The sequence below is a fragment of the Tinamus guttatus genome, unplaced genomic scaffold (assembly GCF_059628265.1).
Source record: "Tinamus guttatus ecotype Peru unplaced genomic scaffold, ASM5962826v1 Tinamus_guttatus_pri_ptg000226l, whole genome shotgun sequence".
Classification (NCBI taxonomy): Eukaryota; Metazoa; Chordata; class Aves; order Tinamiformes; family Tinamidae; genus Tinamus; species Tinamus guttatus.
This window is the reverse complement of record NW_028288760.1, coordinates 3550659-3568882: the sequence shown is the minus strand read 5'-3', so window position 1 is coordinate 3568882 and position 18224 is coordinate 3550659. Positions and strand designations below refer to the sequence as shown.

The following is an 18224-nucleotide window of genomic DNA, read 5'->3' as shown; positions in this document are numbered from 1 at the left end:
CACACAGAGCTGTGCTCTGACAGCCGCAGCTTGGGAAGAGAGCCAGTGATGCAGCCGGGGGTGGCCGGGGGACGCGGGGACTGCCAGAGCTCCAGCACAGGTGGCACATCCCCTGTCACCTCTGGCCAATAATGGCCTGTGGCTTGGGCACTATTATTGTACTGATTGTACCTGTCCTGCAGAAAGGTCTTGGTCGTAGCCCTTTTCCCAGTGCCAGCTGGAGAACTTCAGAGAAGAGTGAACTGCAGAGAGCTTCGGAGCCCCGCGGCTGCCTCTTCCCAGCTCAGCACGGGAAACCCAGCCGGAGCCCTGTGCGCAGCTCCGGCAGGCACAGCCCCAGGGACACCACGGGAAGGCAGGGCGGCCTCCGCGCTGTCCCACGCACACCGCTGACACACACGGCCTGCGAGCACGTCCCACGCAGGGCACTAAGAGCACCTGGGACAGGCAAGCGCCGCCAGGAAGCATCTAGGGAACCTCCCGAGGCCGTCACTACTCAGGGAGCACCGACGCCTCCGTTCGGATCCTTTCATTCCTCTGCTAAAGCAAACGCGCTGCTCCGGAGGATTTGTTCACACTTCCCTGATTATCAGACTGTCAACATTTCATATCTGAACAAGGCACATAAATATTCCTTAGGGAGGGGGAGAAGGGTAATGGAGCAATCAGGGCTGAATGATGCAGGAGCTGGCACACAGGTAGAATGCAAGTAGCCTCAAAGAACAAAACCACAGTTATTTACCCAAGAGAAGAGCAACCCAAAAATCACTGCCTGGATGAAGCCGAGCAAGGAGGTCACCTGGGAGAGCACTGCAATGGGGCCAAACACTTTCCTTACCAAACCAGCCCAGTGGGGTCAGTCTTCCAAGAGGAAAACCTGAAAAGCCCGAGCCCGCTGCCCTTTGGAACAGCTTGCACCCTGCATCGGGTCTTTGCACCGTGTCTTAATTCATTCCGCTCAGGGTCGGCTGGGGAAGAGTGGGATATGAGCAAGTAACAAACTATATAGTGGATAATTATGTTTCACAAGACATTCACTTTGAAAGTTTGTCAAAGATATAAACCAAAAGGAATATCCTTCATGAATCTGAGGCAAAACTTAAGTTCATTGCTGTTTTATCTCTGCAAAATAAGACAGACACTGCAAATACAGATCCTGTTTGGGGGTTTTAGCGGCAATTATTTCTTGTCTAATTATTAGCACTGGATTTACTATCTTTAAAGCAGAATTTTGTCACCCAGCAGGAAATTCTCTATTCTATCAGGCAGATTTAACTCTCATTCATTTATCCCTTAACTGTGTTTCACTCGCTTGCTAATTACCAGGGAAGGCTGCATCCAGAGGGAGGCTGAAGCCAAAGGCTCCGCGCGAAAGGGCCCCGCGTTGCCCCGAGGCGCTGCCGGGGCAGGGACACAGGGTGCTGGGAGGGCCCCACTCTGAAACATGGAGACTCCCTGCTCCTGCTAGCAGCAGGACTGCAATGACTAGTTCCACAGCACATGCAGGTTCCCAAATACCCCAGAACACACGCTCCCCTCTGCCTCCACATTGAACTTGGTACTAAACCGCTATCCAGGTAGAGAAAGAAAAGTGATCCCATATTCCCTGCATCCCTCAGCCATAAGCCATGGACACGGGCTCCGCGCTTCCTTCCGCTCGCTCCCTGCCGCCGCAGGGAGGCTGCCCAGGGGCAGGGAGCAGCCCAAGAAGAAACTCTGCAGCTCCTGGTAGGAGGCTGAGCCGTGGGACGGCCGCTCGGCGGGATGCGGCGCGGCCTGGACCTCACAGCGCGGCAAGGACGGGATACGCCGGGCCCTGGAGGGAAGGGAGGGGAGAAGGGCAGGCAGGGACAGGTTACGCTGACTGCTGTGAACCCCCAGCACTACAGAGAACTGTTTAGGAAATAAAGACGCGATTAGTTCTGGAGCTAATTTCCTTGGTGCTTTGAAGAATGCAGCAGGTAAGAGATCCACTGTAATTATGGAGCAAGATAAAGACGGGGAAGCTGCTGGCTGAGCTCCAGGGCTGGGGAAACCCTGCACGCTTCAGGAAAGGCACGAGGGCTTCTGCCAGCTCCCTCTCAAACGCTCCGGGGTGGCTGAGCCGTCGCCAGCGCCGCTCACCAAGAAAACCTGAGCATGGAGGAGAAACGCAGCCTATTCGGGAGCCCAGAGCAGCGCGGAGGAGACGACACCGTACAGAGAGAAATCTTGTTTCTATGGTAACTAAAGTTTGAAAAAACTATATAGAAGTCAGTGTCATCTTAATATGTATGTTTACATATAGACCCACAGTATTAATAAGTTATTTAACTGCAAGTATCATGAGATCAGGTAAAAATCCAAGAGTTCCCCAATGTTTTCGTGGTATAATGTGCAAAGCAGATGTAAATGAGGAATTATATAATTTACATGAGTGGATTATACTACTGTAAAACATGGAAGTGATCTGAATGAGACCTGCGGTTTCAAAGAGCTGTGTTTGGTTTGGAACAACAGTGTCACCACCTGGAGAAAAAGTCTCACATTAAACAGCTCCCACTTGGGATTTGGCTGGGCGGAGGAGACCTCCGAACCAGTTATGGTCTAACTCAGCAGCCCTACCCAAGGAAGGGCCCTCAGCTCCTGCAGGTCCATAAATTCTCAGTCACTCAACAGGGACCAACAGAGAGACAGGAGGACTTGGACAGACGGAGCCTCTCCCAAGGGGTCTCCTGTCTCAGCAGCCCAAGTCCCTGCACAAACTGTGCAGATGACACAGGAACCACCTTCCACAACAAGAGCCCCAAAACCAGGGTTCAAAACATGGCTTTGACTTTGGAAAGCCAAGTGTTCAGTCTAAGTAAGAAAATATCTGTCTCAGAATATATGTAAAAGCTGGGAGAAATTTACATTAACTGTTCAGTGTTCTCCACTGTTACCAAGTCCTGTTTGCTCTGGCAATGAGGCATATCTCCATTAATTCCATTAAAAAAAAAATTCTAAAATTTAATACATAAATTAATATCTAGTATCTTTGATGTAAGGCAATAGACATTTCCAAATGCTCAAAGATGAAGGCCCTCTTAAATGCACACTCATGGGCTACTGGAGTGCTCTGAGCGATTCGAGGGACACCTGCTATTAAGTAGCTTATTTCCTGGAAGTGCCGTATCAGTGCTATGGAAAGAGGGAGAACAGGATGTGTTTCTTATCTGCCTTTTATTTCTGCAGTGTAATTCTTTGTGTGTGACCCAGAAACAAACAGAAGGAGCTCATCACCAGACTCCAAGAGCATGGGCTCACTGCTGCCCTGTCCCGCGGGAGGGGACCTCGCTGGCCCATCCCATAGCGATCCGATCCGCCAAGGGACACGGGAACAGGATCACTGGGGCTTTGAAAGGAAAGCGGCCTCGTGGGTGAACCGAGCCGCCGATAGACCCTTCTGCCTCTTCCTTTCTGCGCAAATGTCCTGTGGAGAGCTGCAGGCTCCGAAAGAGAGACCTCCCTGGAACATGTCACTTCAAACAGGAAAAAATCCCTGCTCTGCCTTGCTGAGCCCTTTTCAGGGAAGCAGGTCATAGCACCAGAGCTTTTATCCTGTCATTCCTGTCTCCTGCTTGATGCACATAATAAATCCTCAGCGGTCTGCACAGCAGCTCTGTGCTGCAATCTGACAATCCCACACATCCTTCTTTAAATGTGCTCTTTTTCACCCTCATAGACACACAAAACTTCCTTTGAAAACTTGAAATATGCAAGGCCAGACTCACATAATTAAACAAATATTCCAGCAGTTTCATTTGCCAATTCCTGCACTAGCACTAAGGAAAAAGATTCCACTTTTTTCAAACAAAATCTAACTTTCATGCCTCATCTAGAATTTATCCTATGGTTCATAACCTCCACATAAAACTTAAGGAGCAAACATGCACAGAGATTTACATTAACAAGGTGGCATAGAAAAGTAAGACGGAAAGCTCTGATTTTAAAACCAACAGCAAACCTGCTGACCCTGGGCGCTGGCAGGGGCAGCTGCGAGCAGAAATCCGCTCTGTCGCTTGCACGAGTTTGAGGAGAGCACTTAACTCTCTTGAAACTGCAGAGGATTTCTGAGACGTGAAAGGCAATTAGGAGTAACTTAGGTAGTAGTTAACATCAGGACTGGGAATTAGACATTAAGAAATTCAGTTCCGGACACATTTCCCGATTTTGCGGCATGATCACAGTTTAGTTAGTTAACATTTCCCTACTTCACTTCTCCCTTCTGTAAAATGAGGACAATAATAATCAGCCACCTTTGTGGAGAGCTTGGAAACCCGTTCAAGGAAGGGCGTCAGGAGGAAAGGGCCGTGCGCTGCTGTGGGTGCCGCAGTGCTGCCACGTTCCGCAGGCAGCAGCGGGCGCCCGGGCGCATGCCCAGGCCGAGCTCCCGTCTGCTTCCCACCCCCGGCGCTCCGCAGCCAAAGCTGCCCCTGCTCACAACACGGGGACTCGGTCGGCAGAGACGTTCGCGAAGGAATTTACGTATTCCTGCTCCCACTAACACTCCATCTCCACATTCGGCTGCAGCTGACAGTTTAATGATAATGGCTTTCTGTTTGTATATCATCTGTGATAATATTCCCATTCTCCTTGAATTCAAACCCCAGCAAAAGGGGTGCTCTAATGCATGCAGCCACAGACCAAAATGATAGTAATTTTCTTTCTCCTTGGAACGGTTTAGTAAACAATTACATTTCAATTAAAGATGGGATGCTCGCCCTGAGGGAAGCACCATTCAGCTCTTCAGACATTACAGCAAGATAAATTCTCCAAATTCAAAATATTTAAATATAATTTACATGACTGCTTTTGAAAAAATTACTTGAAATGAAATAGCAAACAGTATATGTTATATACTGGCAATAACTTGGGGAAAATCCTTTAATATCTAGCCCACACCACCTTGAACTAGGATCCCATCATCTAGGATTATGCTCAGTGAACAGCAATGGTAGGAGGTTTCTTGCTTTCATCTCTCCAGGAGTTCCTATGTACTGGAATGACGTCATTAGTACTTAATACTTCATTTATCAAAGATTAAAACCATGATAGGATGCCATATGAGTAGCTTATAATATCACTGGAAATCCAGTTGTGCACCCAAGCCACAGAGACAGCAGAAGTGTTGGGAAACAAGTTTGCATCCAAGAACACCCAAAATATGGCCCTAACAAAAGCAGTCAACAGATGGCAGTACTCGAATGAGTTGCAAGGGAAGTCATCACACAAACCTTGGAGAGCACAAAACTCAGTGAGATGGGTTTAAATGGAAAATAATCATTTTATACCATGAGATGCCTAGATGAATTCTTTTCTCTTTTTCTGTAGTCTTTAAAAAGCTCTATTTTCTCAGTGTGGAAGAAAAAGGAACAGCTAATTCAAAAACTGAGATGTAGAAATCATAAGGCTTGATTTTCAAAGTTTTACAGAATAGGGAGAACTCTACAACTCAAAACCCAGCAGAAATTGATATTTTCCAAATGCCCATTCAACATTTGCTTGGCAAACTTCTGCTTGGGGAGGGAGGCACTTCCAAAGAAATTGCTTTAGATTTCAAAGGAAAGAAAGGGACTGAGAGTGCAGCCCTGCCAATCCAGCCGCTCCAGAGCTTATCCATCCCTTGGGGACTCAGTAGCAGAAGGATGGAGATGTCAGGGAGGAGCAATTAGCTGTAAAATATGAAAAGTTTGCATCAAAACCTACAGCAGCAAGCTCAAAAGTAATAATTCCATTACTGCTAAGCTAAAGCACTAATTACTATTCCCAGTGGCTGGAGTGGACTGTTAATGCTCCTCTTCTGGTTAATGAAGGAAGGTGAGGTAGAATATAATTCTCAAGTCTGGCAGCTGCTGAAATGTGGGCAGCCATCAGAGCCGTGTTTGTAAGGAAGCTACTCGTACTGCTGGTAACAACATTTCCAGGGCCAAGCAGGCCCAGAGCGAGCTGAGCACACGGTGCCGCAGAGGAGACGAGCGGAGCGGGAACCGCATCACGCACCCAGTGCCCAGAGCCACCGGCCAAACTGCTTGGGGATGGGGAGGGCTTCTCTGAAAGCACACCGCAGGATACCTGCCGCAGGGGCAGCAGTAAACAGCCTGTCAGCTTCACTGACAACAAGCAAGTTGAGAAAAATACCCCTAAATCCTCTGTCTTGAGAAGTACGCAGGTTTCCCCTCGTTCTGTCTATTACCCACCGGCAGTTGCTGTTTAAGGTTCAGAGCTACACATTTGCTGGTAAAGAATTCTGCTAAATGAAATGCACAAAGCACAAGCATGCCAATTTTGTTAGCTTTGCTGTGTTCTTTTTCTTCCTGCCATGCTCAGAGTTTTGGAGAGAACCAGTTCAGAGAGATGGCAGATAGATGAAACACGGGGCTTAGAGAAGAAAATTCCCTTTCCTGTTGGCACTGACACAAGACGCACCTTGCTTAGCACAAAGGCGGTTTCACAAGGGGAATCGCCGATGATGCCGCTGTGCTATGACCTCTTAGTGCAGAAAACTGTTAGCTCAATAACTTTCCTAGCTCCAGAAAAAGAAAACCAAACATGCCACCAAAACCAGCTACCAAACACCTCATACTCCTCAGTATTCCTGTTTCCTCGACTTCAGTATTTGCCACAAGGTGAATGCCACCATCGAAACAGAGCTCACGTCCTGCTGTCTTCTCACTGCTTTGATCACTTCTTCCCTTTTTATTTAGCAAATAACATGGTACTAGAAAAACTTCATACGTGTTCAGCCTGCATTTGCATAGAAAGGTTACAGAATATAAAGCCTCAAAAGAGTCTTATGCATTCACAGACTTAGTTTGCAGAATTAAAATATAAACTACTTGACAAGCAGCTGCTAGTGATTCATTCATCAGTGCCACCGTTCCCAGGTGAACTGGGTGTGCTCAGATTTTTTCCAGATTGCAGCATGGTCTTTCTTTGAAAATCTGGTTCTACTCATCTAGGTTTGTTGTGAAGAAGCTGAGCCTCTGAAGTAGGTGCGGCCTGGGCAGAAAACAATGTACATGGAGCAAATTAGCTCCAAGGTCCTTTGCCTCTTCTCTAAATAAAAACACCTCTCTGCAAACTTGTCATCCACCTACAGCAGACATTTTCCTCTTGAAACAGAGCAGAGAGTAGGGGTGGGGATGGGTCCTGTGATGTTTGGCTCCTTCTTTAGCACGGATGCAGTGATGTCCCCCCCCAAGCACCTCAGAGACCCTGTCAGCACGTGGTCTTGCTGTCACTCATGTCCGTGGTGATGTATGAATATACTGGACTGCTTTAGGATTTGCAAATGAAACCTCACTATGGGACTCTCCCGAGCGAAACTACCTCCCCAAACCTGCTTCAGATTTAAATCCAAACCTTGTTGCTTTACCAAGAAATCCTTTGCCCTCGCTTATTGCTAACAGCACCTCAGAAGTGCACGTTTATGTACGCAACCAGGCAGTGTCAGGTAAGCCACCTTTCAGGAGGGCACCGTGTGCGGCGGTGAGCGGGGAGGACACTCACCGTGACGCGGAAGGGTGTCGTGGCGGCGGGCTCCATGGCGGGGTTCTTCTCCGGGCCCCCGCTGGGCATGTTGCGCCTCTGGCCGCACCTCTCCGGGGGCGAATCTGTGGGAGCAGAGGAAAAAGGCCCGTTACAAACACGGCGGCCGGGAGCAGCGCGGCGGCAGCCCCCGCGATGTCTCCTCACTCTTCCACAGTCACCTGCATAAACAGCCAAACAGCAAGACCGTCACCTTCAGCAGCTGGCGTGTTTTACCAAGCTGTGAGCTCCAGGTATCGATAGTGACAACCCGCCAGGCTGTACTGCCAGTCTTTGCATGGGTAAACAGAAAACACACAGAGCCAAGTGAGACTCATATGCCAGGGACAGACCCATGCACAGGTGGACTTAAATGCTCATCCTGTTAACAGCACAGGATTCTTAAATTCCCTAATTTCTCTGGTAACTTGCTTTGCACCTAGAAACATTATTTAAGTCTCAATTAGACTTAAATACAGGTAATATTGCTTACCTTTTTCCTCGTGTCAGAAACACAATGTCAGAAACACAAAATAAAGACCCGAGCAAATCCTCCTAGTAATTAATGCACCTTCTTCTTTCAAACACCGGCTCTTTGCTGCCCACGGGACCCTGCCGAGCTCCATGCCGCTGCTCTGCTCCTTGGTGCCCTGCCCACGGCCAGGCCCAGGGCACTTTCACCACGCGGATCCCTGTGAGCTACAGCGCTCCCTCTCCACAGGCTGCTTTTCTGTGACTGTCTCGTGTCCTTCCTGCCACACTGCCAATAAATCCTTCTGATCTAGGGAAATCCCTGCAAGTTGACCGCTTTTGAGGGACAGTATCTGAACACGAAATATTGAGATATTTGCTAAGCAATATGTAATTCAAGCACAGGCAGTTCAGAATCCCACTGAGGAGAAGATTTCTCACATAACTCTCCTCTTTCATAAAAAAAATGACAAGCATCAAAATATACTAAAAAAAAAAAAAACTAATGGAGCTGAAATAAAGTTTGGGGAGCTCATCCTAGCACACAGCTTCCCAGGCAGCAGGTATGCTGATGAGTGTCACAGCAATCCTGCGATCCTCGGCTGGGCATGAGAGGTAGCCTGGAGAGGAACACCTGCAGCAAAAGGAAATGACAGAGTAGGCTCTGCTGGATGGCCGGTTCTACAAACCAGCATGCAAAGAAATCTAAAGATGGAACAACCTCTATTTTAGCACGTCTCGGGCAGCGACGCTCTCCTGACTGCTGTGACTCGGAGGTGGTTTGTTTGCCACTTCTCAGTCGCTGCTGCAGCTGGGATCTGCCATTGGCTGCCGGCAGGTCTTGGCGCGGTTGGTTCTGCGCTTAGCAAGGTTTCCCCTTGCTGTTGACTGCTAGGAACAGCCAGCAGCTGGGATGCCCCCCCTACACTTGCTGTGGCCAGTGCTGAACCGCTGCAAAAGGACAGGCTGCAAGACCTCGACTGAGGGAAGTGGCTGCTCACTGACATCCTCCCTGGTTACAAATCCCGGCCGGAATTCACCACCACGGCCATGCATCCTGCAGGAGAGCAGGGAGCTAAAGGTGCTGCCTTCTGAACTTCTAGCTGAGCCTCCCAACTGCTTGATCGCTTGAGGAGTGCTGCGTTTTCAATCCCAAGGAGGCTCCCACACTATTCCTTTGAAGAGTGGCCTTCTTTTTTAAATTATCATAAAGAACTGCTTGATTAGACCAGTTTTGAAAGAGATCCAAGATGACAAGAGAACTGAAGAGGCTGGTTTGCATGTTTTTTTTTTTTATAATCAGGGCACTAAAGAAACGTATTTAAAAGCGTTTCTATATCCACGGCTGGAGAGCAGGAGCGCGGGGCCTCCAGGGAGCTCCCCGGCCCCGCAGGCGCCGCCGTGTCAGCCCGAGGCACACAGTCCCCGCGCTCCATCGGCCAACCGGCCTCCTCCTCCAAGCGGCAGGTCGGGCCTCTCTAGGAAAGGAGAGTGTCCTCCCTGGCTCTGAACTGGACTGCGCCACGGTCACATACTGTGCTCTGAGCTTGCTGCTTCATCCCTGCAATACGCCCAGAGCAAGGCCAGGAAACACACCGCTGCAACACACATCAAAGCATGGAGACCAGGCAGGAGCTGATCCCTCCTATTATTCCCAGTTTTCCTTCAGAAAGGATTTGGAGTCAGTTTTCCACGTCAGACACCACACGGAGGGAGGCTCTGCAGGGAGACCCCTCCGCAGCTCTTTACAAGGAAGCAGATACCTAGAAGGAGGGCTGGCATGGGGGTGCCTGGTTGCTTTAAAGGGAGCTAAAACCCGCTTCCAGGTAAACTGGTATCTCCCTGCTGTCAGAAACGTAGAGCAAAACAGTTTTATATATGCTTTCAACCACCCTTTTTACTTCTTCAGGGTTAGGGCAAACGCCATAAGCCAGGCCTGGCACTGTCCATGGCAAGCCTGGAGCTACCTGTAGTAGCACCATGGCATTCAGCAACAGCGCAAAGGTCCCCATATGAATGGGCTCTCCACATCCACTAGAGGGAGAAAAAGAAATAAGTTTTAATTTACAGCAAGAGACATTTAGGTTAGACCTTCCAAAATGTCATCCCTTGACAAGGTCAGTTGTGCTTTGGAGTCAACTGCCCCAGAGGAAAAAGAATCACGTTTAACCCCATCCACCTTTAAAGTCTCCAGCGCCACGAGAGGGCCGGGCACGACAGGCCTCCGGCCCTCCCTCCTCCGACCCCCTGAAGTCCCTTGCAGCCTTTTTTCCTGTTATTACTGCTGTATTTGCTCAGTCATGTGCACGACAAGCAAGCTACAGATCAGATTCAGTATCTGACTTCAGTCTTTTCTTCCCAAATTCTTCAACCTCCTCCTCCTCGCGGAGGGCCCAGGGCTCCTGCTCCGCCACGGCGCAGCAGGGCCTGAAGGAGCCCCGCTCCTGCACCCATCTTCCTTGCACACTCACTAGGGACCTTTTAATACCTTTCCTCAGATTCACATCAATACAAATCTTGAAAATCGCACGGGGACACTGCAAGGTGCCATTAATTAATGTCTGCCAAACATTCTGCATCCCAAGATAAAAGGCTCCAGAGCAAGGCAAAGTGTTATTGCAGCAGCTAACCACAGGATGACATTTCCAGGAGCACTCGGTTTTATCAGATAACATCCTTGCCAGCCACTGAATTTCTCTGTTAGTTGAATATTATCCTTCAGCTCATAGAAATTCCAGGATTACACCTTCATTTGTCCGTTTATTGGCTCTAGATCAGATCTGATTTGAGGGCTTAGGCGCACCAGTATCTCAGGACTCTATTTCCTGTCCCAAAGTCCTCAACTTCTTATGAACTTAAAACCTCCAAATCTCTCCTTTATGACACGGAGCCCTGCAAATCACTGAGGCAACAGTCTATTAAATGAGGATTTAGTGCTGGCATCCTGGAGCTGAAAAACGATTCCTTGGGCACAGGGAAGAGCAGAGCTGCTCGGGAGCAGGAACAGGCAGCCAAGCACGGGATGGCTTTTGGATCCTCCCTGCTTCCCACCTGCCTGCACTGTAATACTCACATCAGAGATGGGATATAAACAGATGAGCAATAAGAACTTCTCTAATTACCTTTGCACAGCGGGATCAGGCCAGCTATTACCTGGTTCTTTAGAAACTCTTAACTCTCAAAATTAAGCTGGAAAAGGTTCATAACACTGAGGAGAACTGGGGCTATTCTGACCGAAATGCTCTTTTCTTCCTCATTACAGATGGCATTTTTCTGCGCTTTTCTACTCCTGAACAATAAAACCTCCACATTTCTACTCACACTGCCTGACTTCCCTCGCACTTCCCAGAACCACGTCCTGGGGGCCTTCCCGGTTCCCTCTGATCACCACCTGCTCAATCTCCGTGAGTGCAAGTGCTCCATCTCTGTCACGGGGCTGACGCGGCGCTGGGGCTCCTGCGCCTTACGCGATCACCAAGGGACAGAAGCAAGAAGGAAGGAACAAACACATTTTCTGCTTTGCCAAATATGTACAGAGGCTGCAACGTTTGGGGTTTTCACATTGACCTTAAAACTAAAAGAGAAACTTGCTTGAAATTAAAAAAAAAAACAGAACACTCCAAGAGGTTATTGCACATAGCTGGCTCCACGGTGCCTCGTGCTGTGCATTGCACTGGGACTTTTTTAAGTTGCCAGGGTGGAAAAGCATCCCACTGAGCTCACTGCCAACAGGAGGAGGCTGCTAGCACAGCCCTGTAAACACTGCACATTAATTTAGGACCCTAAGGCTTAGGAATATTTTTGAGTGTTTCTGTACAGTAATAAATGCATTTGATTTGTTAACTAATTTGAAGCATTTGAACTAACAGAATAATTAATCCTCAGCACACTCCTGAGCGCCTCTTCTGCACATGCAGAAAGAGCTGGAGAGCGGGTGAGCGATGCCCCGAGTCCTGGGGGGATCCTGGTGCCCAAGCTGCTGCCCGGCCGCTGGGCACTGCTGTCCCTGCAGCCTCGCAGGCTGCCGCGGAGCAGGACACCATGCTTAACGCAGGGCACAAATATTAATACTGTTCACTTTTTACCTGGGAAATGAGATTTTTTTTTGCTACATCAGCGCTACCTACTCTTGTGAATCACTGCTGGTCCAAGAGATCATCAGGACGACGCTCTCCTTGGTGGGAATGAATCCCACCAACCCGTTCTGGTTGTTGGTGTCCTGTCCCCGCTCCCTGTCACTCCTCACCCAGCACTCCAGGAACGAGCCCGTGGAAGAGCCGTGGCGAGCAGGAGCCCAGGGAAGCAGCTGCAATGAACAGCAAGCAAGCAGGCACTTCCCAGCAAGCTGATTTTCTGATAGGAAACCGCTCCAGCTCCCAACAAGCACAGCAGGTGCTGATCCGAGCGAGCGTCACAGAAGTCAGCAGCAAAAACTGTCTCCCTCAACTCACCAGAAGGAAGCTCTGCTTGTCAGCAACCCACATGCCATGGCACTCTGGACAGGTCAGGAAGAAGAGAAGGAGAGATGATGACTTCATCAGAGGCAGCAAGACAGAGAAGTATGACTGGAATGCCAGACCAGCCAGCAGCGCTGGGGAGACGCGGCGGGAGGCCGGGAGCCGCCAGGTCCCTTCCCCAGGCCGGCAGTGACGCGCTTTGAGGAACGGAGGCTGCAGAGGACAGTACAACTCCACCAGATCGTCTGGATATAACGGAGAACAGGACAAGTTCATCAGAACCACAAGCTGACGGAAGGGATCCTGTGTGCAGTACGTGAACGGGTCAGCTCCTGCCTGACCTCCGCCCAGCAGGCACCAATGGCCGGGTGCTGCGTCACCCGCCGCGGCCCCGTTCTGCCCCGCTGGCTTCGTGCCTGACATCCCTAACGCGCCAGAGCTCAACTGGGTGGAGTTTCTGCGAAACTGGGGAGAACAGGAATTACCGGTCTCCTGCTCATGCAATTACAGTTGGTGAATTAATTTTATTGCCTAATGAACTTAGGTGCTATTCTCCTAATTTCTGCATTATCTAATAACTCCTTGCTCGTAGGCCCAACAGAGGAGAAGAAGAGGCACAGAGTAGCAGAAGTGATTTATTTAATACGGCCCAAAGTAGCATTTCTGAATTAAAACCAGTCCCTGAAGGGCAGACTCAGTAGTGATTCAGACCGCTCAGAAAGAGCATGGAGAGAAACCTACATTGTAGACAGCATTAGGCGGCCACAGGAGTCCAGAAGAAGGATGACTGTGTGCAGCAGGACCGTCTCCCTCCTGCCCTGGGACTGTCCACACCAGAAGCTGGGATTTACTCCCCCTTCATTTCTTGCTTTAAGTAGAAAGCTTTCTCAAGCTCTCATGCTGTTGCCACCTTTCCAGACAATTGAGGATGCTGTTTACAGAACTACAGCTTATAAAAATAACATTTTTTCTTACCTAACTACTTCAGTAGAAACAAAGAAATGACCTGGGATCATTACTTGCCTTTAGTGCTTACCCTGGCACAAAATTGTTGCCATTACACCACAAGAAGGTGCCTGAGCACCTGTAGCTGGCCACAGGGATTACCCCAACAAGCAGTTTCATATCCTCACCACTGCTTCCCTCACTCGTGACCCAGGTGTCAGCAAACCGTCACAGTCTGCTTCCCAGGACCATTCCTCCTCTTCCCAACCTGGCCATTCCAGAAGCTCTGCGAGCAGCTCACAAACTTCCAAGAGTCCCCAATCCTCTCCCACTACCAGGTTGGTGCCTGGAACAGTTGTGTAAACTGAAGACCTTATTAAAACCAGCTAGAACACAGAAAACAGTGCAATTCATAGAAAAAAAAATGTCCAAATTGTTTCCTATCAGCAAAAAAAATATGTTCACCTTCTCTCAAAGAAGGACTAAGATCCTCTGGGAGAAGAACTTTTTCTATCACGTTGTTAATTAATGATCTGAAGTGACACTGACCTTTGCCACAGCACACTGTGCACTTTAATGGATCTCCCATCATCTGTGTCAGGTTCCCGGATGCCACGTTCCAGGCAGCATTTAATACTGCTCATACTGCTCACGAGGAAGGGTTATTAATGGCTTGTGAACCTAGCGCTGCCAAAGAGTTGTGGTATTTTTGTGTGCACCTGATACGTATCTATTGCTCTGTTTCCTCTACTATGACCAGGAAGATAACCACACTCCTTCCCAGCTGCGCGGTGAGATGGTTTTTGTCCCATGTACGGAGAAATGGGACTTATTCACCTATTTCTTGTCCTTTGAGGGGCTCTGGTTGCCCGAATTTAACAGCCTGTCCTCCTCTAGAAAGGTCAGTCGGGTCTTTCCCCTGCAAAGCAGAGGTAATCCACGTCCCTGTTCTCACCTGCGTGGGGAAATAGGAATGTTGCTCCAAGAGAACCAAAATCCGGCTCCTCACTAGAGGGAGCTGAAGGCTCTTTGCTGCGGCACAGGAAAACAGCAGGGACGAGGGAGCACGGCTACGGCTACGTCTGCACTGCAGGGCAGAACCCGGTTGCGAGGCACATTCCAGGCTGGGATTTCTTTCTGGTGCTGTTACCTGGTTGCTCATTTACTGTTCAGCGGCACTTCCAGCTGGGAGGACGTGTCCCCTTCTTGTGCACGCTCCTCCCCAGCCCTCCCGGCCCGCGGCAGCTCGGGCCTGCGCTCCTGCAGCCGGTCACGGCCATCCGGGCCCAGCTTTGCTCTCCTGCCAGCTGAGGGAAGCACATTCCTAACTTCAGAGGAAGCTTAAACCTAAGGGTTAAGAAGAAGACTCCAGGAGGGCAGAAGGGAAAGGAGTGAAGAAAATAGAGCAGAGGGAAAAACCCAGGAATGGGGAGCACGCCTAATCTCAGCAAGAGGAGTCAGAAAACATACACAATAATTCCTAGGTACACCAAAGCTCAATAAACAGATCCACGTACTGAAAAAAGACGACTTAGCTGCAGGTTCCTAGAGCTGTGACATGCTCTACATGCCAGAGTAGTGACAAGCAGAAAACATCAGGCATCCAGAAAATTACTGGCCCCTTTAAAAAAATAAATAGCAAAGGGTCCTGATTGAGCATCCTTCATTACAAACCCTGCTTTTATTCTATCTTGTATTTTTAATTAGATACATATATATATTTGGGTATTTCTCTTCTTTATTTATCAGTCTCCAATATAAAATATGTATGATATTTATCTTTCTCTGTGTGATGTCTGGAGAACAAATTCATCTTTTGCTAACAGCATATCATTAGGAGCCTTTTCTCCAGGGTGGAAACGAAATCAAGCACAGACTGCAAAAACTACATCAGAACAAGCTGAAACTGCAGCCTGTTTGGGGACCAAACCGGGGAGACTGCAAATACCCTGGCCGGGCTGCCGAGGATGATAAAGCGAAGCGGAACATCCCTTTCCTCCTCTGTGATGATCAAGACAAGCAACACGGAGCTCGGAGAGCAAGAAGGCAGCTCTGGGGAGCTTAAATGAGATTCATCCATCATGCTTAACATTTCCACAGAGCCCCAGCACGGCTGCCCGCTGCTGCCCTGCGGTACCTGAGCAAGGCTGGGCACAAACGGGGAGCAGGGCCTGCCCCTGCCCTCGGGAAAGGCTCGGGAATGCTGCCCTGCCCGGCGCCGCGGCCGCCTCTTCCGGAGGCCACAGAGCGGCTCGGGACGGTGCGCCCCGCGCCCGGCGTAAGAGCACGGCGCTAAAGAAACCTTTGGCTGTTTAATTACTGAGTGGCCTTTTCCAGTCGTGCGTGGTAGCTGCTACAACAGGTTTATACTGGTAAAATGCAAATTAAATAAATAAATACTTAATTTATAAGCATGATTCGTCGGAGATTTGATTTTCTACTGCAAAGAAACAGATGTTCTATTGATGGCACTTCATTAGAGAGATAAATGGGGTCACATACATATCTCTAGTCACATCCATCTGCATAATAGACCAAACATTAAGATTTGAAATTCACATAGTATCTGCAGCTCTTGCATCAGCCTGAAAGATTCTTAATGCCCAGAGGCAATTAATCCAAGTTAGATTACTTTAGCATTTGAGAAACTTTGATGGTGCTCAAGAAAGCAGAAGGTTGGGATTTAACACTGGTCATTTAAGGCTCAATTCAACTGAAAAAAAAAAGCTAGGTAAGATCTGTTATTCCACTGACTGCACAGGACTGGTTTTTGGTAGCTGCTGGACTGAATGTAGCACATGCAGTAACCCAAGTGCAGCTCGCCTGCTGAACTGACTTCAGGACAGAGTTAAAATGCAGCAGGGACAAAAAGAAAAAAAAGGTATGAATATACAGTTCTCCCTCCAGCTGTGGGCATTGCTTATGAAAGCAGTCAGCAGAATAGTTTTTCCTGTTTTTCCAAGTGCGTATGCAGGAGGCATTAGAGGTCCCCAAGCAAAGACAAGGACTCTCCTAGCAATGTTTTACGTTCCTGAATTTCCAATTTATTATGGCTGATACTGATATTTGCCTTTTTTTATTGTTTTGTCTCTGCTCCTCTTACACAAACATGCTCTGAAAACAAACTTGCAGGTGTCTGCTTTAAGGAAATCACTTTTTAGACCTTTCAGGCAAACATCACTACTGCCAATGAAAGGGATAGGAAAGAAAATATAAACAAGCCGTGGTGTTTTCTCATTTCATGTAAACAACAGTGTGCTACAAGCAGACAGACAGAATGCACCACCCAAAATGCTGCTCCTTTATCCAACTACCCCGCAGCAATGGTCCTACTGGTGTGATGATGGAGGCTTTTCTAAGTGACAGGCAGCGTTTCCCTTCAGAGGCAGGTGCCCGCTGCAGGGAGGGCTCTGCAGGACGGCGCTTCCCGGCGCGTGTCCATCCCGCTCCGACCTGCCCGCGGCCGTGGGCAGGTCCCGCAGGGAGCATCGGGCCACGCCGCCCGCGCGGACACCGGCCGTCCTGAACCGGCGGCTCCTAAAGGCAATCTAGGCAGACGAGAAATGCTCTCACTTTAAATACAACAGCCAGATCAAAATTTGCTCCCACCCAGAAGTCTAAAGGTACTAAAAATGCAAAGGGAAAATATCTTGTATTTAAAACTTGCCCGTTTTGGTTACCGTGGACACTGTTAATGTTAAGGATGACTGTTACCATGGGAACCAAGAGGCTTAAGAAGCATCCTGTAATTTAACTCCCGATGCCAAAACTGACAGCAGCCTCCCTCTTGCCACATTTGGATACTTCAGAACAAGGCCAGGCTTGATCTCCAACGCTACAAGAAATTCACGGATGCAGAAGTGCTGTAAGAAATCAGAAGTGTGAGCACTTAATGTACGAAAGAGACTTGCTCTTCAAATAAATTGGTTTCTTCAAAAAGAAAGATTAAGTGCTCCACGTCTGAGGATTCCCTTTACAGTGTAAATGTTAATGAAGCAAAACTCTGGCCTCCTTTATTCCCAGCCATGTTTCTGAAAGGCCGTACAATTCTTATAGGGTATGTTTTTCTCCAAAGTGAATGCTTCAACACGCATCCTAAAAAGAACTTCTAAAGTAACACCGAGTACCCAGGATTCAAAAACGGACCTCCGAGAACAGAGCCGAACCTCCAGGCTCGCTGCCAAGAGCCACCCGGCAGGGAGAGCGCGGTCGGCCCCGCGGGGAGCAGCGGCGCCGGCACCGGGCTCGGCCGCCGCGCGTTGCTCGGGCTGCCCGTCAGGATCTTCCTGCTCGCTCGGACCCAGCCGACCCGGCCGGGGGGTTCATCAGCAAAGGCTTCGCTTCCCGCGCCGCAAAACCAACCCCACCCCGACGCTCGGGCTCCTCCGCCAGGGCTCAGGAGGCCTCCAGAAATTCCCTGCAGCCCCGACTGTTTTCCGGCCTCCCCAGCCTGCTGCAGGTAGGAGGGCAGGTTTTAACAAGTCACCAATTTTTACATTTGATGATTTTCAAAGGGGCCTGAGAAAACTTGGTTTAAGTTCAACTTGAAGGCTCTACGGACCAATGAAATGAGTGAGGAAGTTCTTGGTTTTGTCGTCTGTTTACACACACACAGACGTACCAACTCACAAGCAATTAAAATCTAAATTTAAAATATTCCCTGAAGTGATTAATAGAAAAGCAAACTGCACTAAGCTAGTATCTAAGATCAAAAAAGCAAAAATGCTACAACCAAATACAGGAACTGACCCATGTAGTTTGCTGTTTCTTTTGAGACCAGAGCAAATTAAAGGATTATAGACC

General features: G+C 48.9%; 1 protein-coding gene across 5 annotated transcripts in view; it reads right to left on the bottom strand.

The window, feature by feature from the left end:
- Positions 1-18224, bottom strand: part of DAB2IP (DAB2 interacting protein) — a 138597-nt gene that overhangs the window by 83714 nt on the left and 36659 nt on the right. For 4 of the 5 annotated variants that reach the window (XR_015913399.1, XM_088525369.1, XM_088525368.1 and 1 more), the window contains exon 2: positions 7531-7634. The exons of the other annotated variant lie outside the window; for it this stretch is intronic. Coding sequence is in view for 3 of the 4 variants with exons in the window: in XM_088525369.1 (XP_088381495.1) it covers positions 7531-7634 (104 nt within the window). In the remaining variant the exon portion in view is untranslated. The remainder of the gene's footprint in view (positions 1-7530; positions 7635-18224) is intronic. 5 annotated transcript variants of the gene reach the window in all.